The 9,275-nt window shown below is 56.7% G+C and overlaps 1 protein-coding gene across 1 annotated transcript in view; it reads left to right on the plus strand.

The window, feature by feature from the left end:
• The window catches only part of LOC122376432 (basic proline-rich protein-like), a gene marked incomplete at its 5' end in the record, with an annotated part of 38,356 nt that extends 30,037 nt beyond the window's left edge, over nucleotides 1–8,319 (plus strand). Inside the window, 5 exons of the mRNA XM_043356301.1 lie at nucleotides 3,280–3,446; nucleotides 3,858–5,846; nucleotides 6,185–6,344; nucleotides 6,595–6,838; nucleotides 7,093–8,319. Of these exons, the coding sequence (XP_043212236.1) occupies nucleotides 3,280–3,446; nucleotides 3,858–5,846; nucleotides 6,185–6,344; nucleotides 6,595–6,838; nucleotides 7,093–7,279 (2,747 nt within the window). The remainder of the gene's footprint in view (nucleotides 1–3,279; nucleotides 3,447–3,857; nucleotides 5,847–6,184; nucleotides 6,345–6,594; nucleotides 6,839–7,092) is intronic.
• Between the last annotated feature and the right edge of the window lie 956 nt (nucleotides 8,320–9,275).

Genomic DNA, 9,275 nt, shown 5'->3' on the forward strand with positions numbered 1-9,275 from the left:
CCGGCGGCCAGCGTGGAGGTCCATTCAGCGCCCCTTTCACTCTCCCGACGGTCATAATCCTCAACCCTCTCCCGCTCCCGTCGGAAGGTGCCGTCAGCCCAATTACCAAACTGGTTTGGTGTGGATAAGAACGTCGTCTACTCATGCCTCTCATAAGGAGGTATATTGCATATATTTGCCTCTCATAAGATTTATTACATTTAGATGGTCTTGGGTGTCATGCAATTATTAACGCTGTGCAATTATTAACATGTTGTTGCCTTCACTTGCCTATGTGATTCCCCTTTATCTTTTCTCGTTTCCAATGCTTATCTGATCGGCTTTTGACATTCCTGGACAGGAGATGTTCAGGCTGACCAGATAAACTGTCGTTATCACTTAGCATCGAGATGCTTTGTCACTAAGATATGGTGTCGTCAAAGTGGAAAGCAAAAGAATACAACAATATAAAGATAGCAAAAGAATTAAGAAAGAATATTTCATGGTGGCCCATATAAATGTGAATATTTAATTTATCTTTTTATTGACAGCAGTCAAGGTAAATATAAGTAAAAACTGGACCTAGTTGCACGTTTGACTTTAAAATGATGAATATCAAAGTATTTTACTCGTGCCGTTTAGCATCCATCCCAGCCTTTGCTTGTCGTTTTATCGGTTCCGTTTTAAAGCCGAACGGTGTATATCACCACACCTTTTCTGTGTTTATCTTGTTAAACACAGCATTTGTATGATATTGCATCCTATGCATTATACATGCTGGGCAGCGTTTTGTCGGAGAACGAACGAACGTGCCGAAGTTGCAAACAGGCGTTGGACCGCTCTCCACGCGCCGATCCCTGGGTGCCGCAGGAACGGGCCGACACCGTCATTTGTGCGTGTACTAATTAGCATATTCATCGGTGCGGCTCACCGGATGGAGAGCCGGGGGGGGGGGGGATAGAGGTGAGACGGTGGTGTGTTTGGATGCTGAAGGAGTTGTGCTGGTATTAGGCAGAAACAAAGTAGCCGGGATGGTGTATGAGCGAAGACGAAATAGACGAAATAGTATGCTATGGAGCCGGGATGTCAGAATGAGGTGAATTAGCTGGGATGATATGATGTGGAGACGAAATGGTTTGCTGTGGAGCCGGGATGTCAGGATGAGGAGGTGAACTAGCTGGGATGATATGATGTGGAGACGAAATGGTTTGCAATGGAGCCGGGATGTCAGGATGAGGAGGTGAACTAGCTGGGATGATATGATGTGGAGACGAAATGGTTTGCAATGGAGCCGGGATGTCAGGATGAGGAGGTGAACTAGCTGGGATGATATGATGTGGAGACGAAATAGGCTGGGGACGGTGTGAGGTTGAGACGAAATAGCCGGGACGGTATGGTGGAAGACTCGAGACGTTCTGAGTATATAATACATGGAGACATTGGCCGGGCTGGTATTTGATTCGGAAAGGGTAGCTGGGCTGGATATAGGTACTCCGTACGATGGGAAGACGTAAGCCGGGCTGGTATGATGCGGATACGAAATAATTGGGCTGAGTGTATGCTAGGAAGACGCGCAATAGCCGTAGCTGGCCTGAGTATGCATTGAGGAGTAGTTATAGCTGCACTGCCTTCTCCACTGTCTGACATCGGCTGCGGCGACTATACTTGCATGGGGAGACTGTTGCTCTGCTCTGGCCTCCGTCTCGCCACGCCGTCCCACCGGTGTCTCCTCTGTCTGATGGCGGCCCAGGTGGTCATACGTGAATCAGGAGACTGTGACCTGGTGCCTGACATGGGGGATACTGCTGCCCTGTTCTCGTGTCTGTCTCGCCGTCTGATCGTTAGCTGTCCCACCGGTGTCTCCTCTGTCTGATGGCGGCTCAGGTGGTCAAACTTGCATAGGGGGACTGCTGCCATGTAAGTACCGATGTCCGTCTCCCCACCGTATCGCTCGCCGCCCGACCGGTGTATCGGCCCCGCTCGACCGTCCCGTCGCGCCGGTCCGGACTGGGCCCTCTGCCAGGCCCGTGTCTGAGCCGGCCCGCCGAGCGGCTTTCAGTGCAGCGGCCGGCCGGCCGGACCGGGCCGCGTGGGGCAGCCCGGCGGCAGTCGGGCCGACCGACCGACCGACCGGCAGACAGGCAGGCAGACCGGGCGGAACACGCGGCCGGCTATATTGATCGTCGTGAGCCTGATCGTGGCACGATGAACGGCCAGCGCACGCCGTCTCCGGCTGTGGAGTGTTGAGTCGAATGGCGGCTTCTCTTAGATCGGTACAGGAAAGCAGAGAAAAGTTTCCTGCATCTCCTCCTGAGCTCCTCAGCGCAGTGGGAAAGGGAAACACCTTTATCAGATCGTTGGAAGTCTTGTAGGGAGAGCTCTCCTTAGGACAAGTGACCCAATAATCCGTGTTTCCTATGAGATCAACTTGCCAGCGACGTTATTCCGATATTGGGTTGGGCCCGACAGTCTGATAAGTAGTGCGAATAACTTTCCGCCTTTATCAATTCGCCGATTTCATTCAATTACCTCCTGAAATCGTTCCACGCTGTGCACTTTGCAGTCTCTCCCGTCCCGTCTCCGTGCAATCCCCTAGAGCTGACCGCCAGTGTCGGGCCGTCAACTCTGACCATGACGGGCTGCAGTCAGCTGACACAGCGCGCCGCTGCGTATAAACGGACCGGCGAGCGGGGCAAAATGACCGGCGAGCGGGAAGGTCGGGCGGCAGGCTGCGCCCGGAGCGGCTGCACGGTCTGGGAATGATTCTGACTACTCGCAAAGCAAGCTGTGTTGCCTACATGATGGTGTGTGGAATTCAGCGAGTCGATTGCCAAAACGTGCGGCACAGTGGCGATTCTGCAGAGCGGCCGCGTTTGTTTATGTGAGGCGTGGTGTCAATGAAACTGGCATATTTCGTTTGAGGTAGGCAGTGTTGTAGGGAGGGCAGAAGGTTGACACTCGTCACTCTGACCCGTCTGCGTCTGCCACTTGAATTGTGAATGATGTGTATCATAACGCTAAAACTGACCCGATCCGACCTGTGACTTGAGCTGCGGACTGACTTGTGGCCTGTATATATGACCTGACTTTTTACCTGACCTACCTGACCTTCTATCTCCTGGTTGACCCATGGTCTGACCTGAAATCTGACATGTGACCTGACCTTTGAGTTGACCTAACTGTCCTGACTAGTAACGTGACTTGTGACCTGCAACCATTGATGTGACCTGCGATTTGACCTGGCCTGTAACTCGACCTGCGACCTAACATGTGACCTGACCTGTGTCTCCATCGCCGCAGGTGCACCGGAGCAGGGCGGTCCCCAGACTCCCGGTCAGCCGCCGCCGTCAGCCGGAGGTCCGCCAACAGGTCCCCCCAAACAGAGCGACCCGGCCGGTCAGGCTCCGCCGGCTCACAGGAGACCCGTGTCAGCCGACAGGGGACCCGCCCGGACCGGCGCCGGAACGGTGAGTGGGGGAGACAGGGCATTGACCGGCGGTCCGAGTGAGAGGCCAAACGGCGACCTGGGGCTCGTTCATCGCGGTGGGTCTCTGTCCAAGTTCTGCCTATTAGGTTTTTGTTTTTGTTAGTTTCGTGAGTTGTGTCCGACCAATTCAGACTTCCACCCGTTGTCTTTTTTGCGATGATGTAACAATTTTTGTAACTTTTTTATGTAACATTTCGTTTTTTTCCTTTTTCAATAGCCAACTCCATATGGAGTTGACTATTGACTATTATTGTTCCATATGGAACATAACCGCCCGGTGAAACCACCAGTTCATGTTGCTTCGGTAGACACCTGTTTCGTCGCTCTCTGTGGCGCCGCCCTATCCCTGGGCTGTCGCTGACGGCCTCCCCTCTGTCGCTGTGTGTTGCAGGGCTACTCCATCTGGCAGCCTGCGGCCGAGTGGGTCTCCCCGGTGTCTGTCCCCTCAGCCACGGTGACGTCGGCCCAGCAGCGGGCCAGCGCGCCGGCCGCCATGGATGACGGACCCGTCATCTGTGAGATCGGACAGATGAAGCAGCCGTCGGGCCGCGGCGCGACGCCCGCCCGGCCGGCGGGTCCCGCGGCGGTCAGCGGGACGAGGTCCGAGCCAGTGACGCCGGCACGGACACCGGTACAGACAGCAGTACAAGTCGCGGAGAGGAGCACCTCCCCGTCCCCCGCCCCGGTCTCTAGAGAACCGGCCCGGTCCGCCCCGCCGGCACCCTCCCCCGCTCAGGTCCCGACCCCAGCGAGGACACGAGAACAAGTACAATCCCCCGCTCAACCCGCCGCGCCATCCCCCGCCGCAGTCGTCCCCTCGCCGTCCCCAGTTAGTCCCGCTGTGTCTGCAGCGCCTGTCCCAGTCCCCACACAGTCCGAGGAACCCCCTCCAGTCTCGCAGGCCTCGCCCAGTCCACGGCCGGCGTCCTCGCCGCGGTCGGTCGCCCCCGCCGCTCCTCCGCCGGCCGTGTCGGCCCCGCGGCCCACTCAGTCACCCCGGAGACCTCCCATCTCCGGCTCTCACTCGTACCTGGCCGTGGCCGCGATGCCGCAGTGCCCGCCGCGACAGCGCCGGCCGCTGCCGCCGCGCTCATTCGCCGGCCTGGCACGCACAATGGTCACCACGAGTACGCTAGTGGTGCAGAGTGCAGAGTTCCGCACTCAGGTGGTGCCGGCAGAGAACCAAGTGCAGATTGTTGAGCTGCCGAACCCGCCCCCGGCTCCGGCTGTGGCTCCGGCCCCGGCCCAGACGCAGACGCAGGCTTCAGCTCAGACGCAAACGCCGGCCCAGACTCAGACGCCGCGCCAGACACCGGCGCAGGTGTCTCGCCCGACGCCGGCTCATGGGATGCCTCAGACAGCGGCGCCGCTGAGGAACGGCCTGAAGACATCACCGGCTAGTTCCGAGGGTAAGCAGACGCCGCCTGCCAACCGGCCCGCCACACTTCTCATCCCGACTCGGAGGGACGAGAAGAGAGCACCGACCGTGCCGCCCAAACGCAAGGCTGAGGTGAAAGAGGAGCCAGCCGCCAAGAAGGCAAAGCTCGAGCCAGGCATCAAGATGGCTGACGTCAAACCTCAGATGAAGCCCGTCTTCAAAACGGTCGCTGCCAAGATGGAGACGAAGAAGGTGAAAACTGAAGTCAAGACGAATGCCGTCACGAAAACGCCAGAGTCGAGTGTAAAGGTGTCGTCCAAGCCGAAAACAAAGCCTGCTTCGACAGGCGCCGGCGAGAAGACAGCACAGCAGCAGAAGGTGACTAACGGGGAGCAGAAGAAGCGCGGTCGGCCGAAGAAGGTGGTAACGGGTGAGCGCCGTTCGACCTCTGACCGCTCGGCCTCCGAGAGCGGCAGCTGCACCTCGGAGAGCAGCGGCAAATCGTCACGGTCGCGTCGGCCGAGCGGCGCCGCCTCCAACGGCAGCCTCTCGACCAAAGAGGCGCGTCGGAAGGCGTCTGGTAGTGATCGACTTCTGGTCGACGTGGCCAGTCTGTGTCGGAGGACCCCCACTGACACCGTCGGCGGCCGCAGTAAGCGCACACCGCCACCTCCGCCGCCGCGGCTCACAGACTCACCAGCGCCACACGCTGTGCGCGTCAAACCCCGCCGCGTGGTGCCGGGTCTGACGGCGCGGAAATCCATCTCTCCCGACCTGATGCCCAGCGAGGAGCCAGTGGCCGCTCCGCCCCCGCCGCCAGTGCCGCGGAGAGGACGCAAACCGCGACCCTCCGGCGACACCGAGACCAAGAGGAGGCGTAAGGGAGAGCGGCAGCCGTCTGGAGAGCGGGCGCTGGCCATCCCGCGGCCCACCGGCGGACAGCGCTGGAGTCACGCCTGGTCCTTCCAGGGACAGGGACAGATGAAGAAAATTCTGCTCAGGGTAAGAAAGGGGATGGATGGAGAATGGAGACTGGGATGGAAAGAGAGGACTGCTTGTAAAGGGTGGGGAGAGTTGTCACTACTAGTGGGTACCTACTACCTATGTGCTTTGTATAGCTCGTTAAAGACGGCAATGCATCATCTGTTTCATAAAACGTCTCGCTTTCAAATAAAGAATTGACATAATGCAAAAGTCGTTACTATTTCCTGTTCCCGTTTGTCGTTTGTTTGCGATGTTTCTCAGTTGTCGTGATAGTCATTAACTTGGAACTCGACGCCATTGTCTCTGCCGGTTAGTCACGATTGTGTCTGACCCCACGTCGTCCATCTGTACCCCAGAACGACAACCAGCTGGTGGAGCGGCTGTGCTTCCCGTCGATGCGCCACCAGGAGGGTGACGAGATCCGCCTCAAGGACTGCGTCCTGCTGGCCTCGGGCTCCAAGGACGAGCCGCCCTTCGTCGGAAAGGTGGCCGCCATCTTCCAGAACCCTGAGGACAGTAAGTAGATGGAAAGAAAGAGGGAAAATGGGAAGTGGACGAATAGGAGCTGTCAGACTACTTGCTAGGTTGAGCCTGTGACACTTTCTTGAAAGTGTGGCTAAGCCTAAAATTTCAGTGTTATACGAGTAAGAACAGAAAGTCCGTTCTTGAGGGTCACTGGGCTTCGTGAGAGCCTTCAGTGTCGCTTTGAGAACAGGGCCAGCCAGTTGAACCAGTTCATGATCTGACCTTCCCCACCCCTCCCCAGACGAGATGTTGGTTTCGCTCCTCTGGTACTACCGGCCCGACCACGCCGAGGACGGCCCGGAGGAGGGCCGTGCAGAGGGCTCCTCCGACGCCGGGAGCTCGGGCGGTCACGAGTTCAAAGTGCCGTGCGGCCAGCTGCCGGGCGCCGCGCCGGCAGAGGTGTTTGCCTCCAAACATCGCGACACAAATTCGGTGGCGTGCATCGAGGACAAGTGTTTCGTGCTGACGTGGAACGAGTACTGCAGGTGAGGGCATATTTTAGAGGACGGTTGGCACTTTCGACGGAGCTCAGGGCTGTGGGGGTAAAGGATAAGGAATGAGTGGATTTGGAAACGAAGTCCGGTACAACTCAGCCGAGAATTAGCTTTTCCGGCAGTCAGTTGTCGTATAATCATCGTGATATTCATCTGCTGTACTAGCACCAATATCTGTCAAATGCTTCAAACCGTATAGCCCCAACTTTGCGTTTCAATCTAACCTCCCCTCTCGCCTTCCACAGGTACGTAAAGTTCCTAGCGCAGTGTCAGCAGGGCATCCCGCCGCAGCAGAGCGAGGTTCCCGAGTTCCCCGGCGAGTACCCGCGCGCCAGCATGCTGCCGTCGGCTCGCGTCGCTCCCGACCGCATCTTCTTCTGCCGGCGCGTCTACGACTTCCGAACCAAGCGCATCCTCAAGAACCCCGTGTAGGGGGCGCGCGCGAGCTGGCGGCTCATCTTGTGATAGTGTGCTGGCGCGGCGGCGGCGGCGGCGGCCCGGGCGCGTCAGGGACTAGACGGTCGGCGCCGGCGGAGGACGCTGCTTAACGAGGAACGTGGAGGTGCACCACGGACGACCGCCCTTCCCAAATCGGCCGCACTGTACAAAATATTTTTGTACGAAATTTTGATAGCGACACGCACACATATATATTATACATACATAGATAAAGTGCCAGTCCGTCTCATCAATTGGTAGCCGCATCCCTTCCTCGATGGAGTCCGTGAAGAATGTATCCATTATTCAATTATCATGTCCCGAATGCTGTGGGATGATTGTTGTCTGTCTGTGAGAAGGTTAGGAAGTTATTTATGGCGGCGTTTGAGCCGAACTGAGTCGGGGTTCACCAGCGTGGCGCTGGGGGCCGCCTAGTACTGGTCGGAGCGGAATGACACGGGTGCAGGAGAGCGCGGGTCGAGCTGTGTGCGAGCCTGCGCTGCGGAGCTTTACTGGTTCGTTGATCGTGTGACAGCGCCGGGTGGCCGGCCGCGCGGCGTCCCCTGTCCCTCCTGTGATGTGGCGCCCTCACTGTGTGAGTGAGCCGGAACGGTGGAGGTTGAACGCCCTCCGCCACCCGGCAATGCACGGTGGCGGGCGCGGCCGCGCACGGCGGCTCTAGTTCATGTTTTTGCCGACAGGCGGCGCTCATTCCACTGGGCGGCCGGCCGCCGCGCGGGGCGAGATTGTGTGCGTGTATGTGTGGACTGTGTAGGTCTGTGTCGCCCCTCTGCTTCGCCCCTGTCCTGGTAGATGCTCCTCTTCCACTGCCGTGACCGCGTGTGCACAGCTTTAATCAAATACTTTTACCGAGCGGACGGACGAACCCGACTCCATGTGTCACGAACCGAACGAGCGTCTGTGTGTTCTCGCATAAATTTTATCTCCACCACCTCATAGTTAGGCCTTGCTAGCGTGCCTTGTGTGTGCAATGTACTGGTAAAATACATGATTATACGCGGTATACACCAAAAAGCGTGTATTTATTGTTCATTCTGACATGCGCTTATGAGGCGAGGTGTATGTAAATCTTATCATAAACAATCCGTATGTTACAAGCACGGTCAGTTGCAGCACAGAAGCAAGCGCGCTAGCTAAAACACTTCTAGCGTAAAACAGCCCTACGGCCACAGCAAGTGCTAATTCCGTTTTGACTTTTGTGATCGGTCTTTCCAGTTGTCTTGCCGCCACTCGCCACTTCAATGTTCTGCCACTTATAATAATATGTAGCAAAACTGAACATTCTTGACAGTCCTCTCTATAACCCCCGGTCAACATCAGTGGGGGGCACACTTAACTGATGTTGCTGCGTATCCAGTCCAAGTACTCGTGCACCCGCGTGAAGACGGCCTCCCGAGTGCCGCAGTTCCTCGCTCCGAACGACGTGACCCCGGTCAGGTACCAGTTGACGCCGAATCGGTCTGTGAACGGAGAGGGAACAGATATGTGAAACGAGGTACCTGACAGTCTGAGACAGACACATGACGGCTTAAGTCAGGCACCACGGCGCATTGGAACCAGAGAAACGTGGATCGGAGCCTCCAGAAGCAGCGACGAAGCAGCACTGCTGCATCAAATGTCGATGTACAGCCCTCTGCAAACTGCGTGGTAGGTATTCTTTTTTCGACAAAACCGAGAATAACGCGAATACTATGCCATCGGTCACTCGGAAATCGTAACAGTATGACGCGCGAGACTTCGCACCTTAGATTGGCATTATCATCGTGTCATTTTCTATCCAGTTTCGCAACAAAATTCAAAAGTTTATATTTGCCCCAAAAACAGACTTTTGCATTTTGTTGCCACACAAGGCGTGTACTTGTCTAGTGATAGACCTAATCGAAGAAGTGGAGCATGGCGCATCTATTTGCAGTGAGTTCCGACGATGATAACATAGCCTTTGAGTTATCACCGGTTTTGTCGAAAAAAG

Source organism: Amphibalanus amphitrite, unplaced genomic scaffold, assembly GCF_019059575.1.
Source record: "Amphibalanus amphitrite isolate SeventyFive unplaced genomic scaffold, NRLGWU_Aamphi_draft 002134F_arrow, whole genome shotgun sequence".
Classification (NCBI taxonomy): domain Eukaryota; kingdom Metazoa; phylum Arthropoda; class Thecostraca; order Balanomorpha; family Balanidae; genus Amphibalanus; species Amphibalanus amphitrite.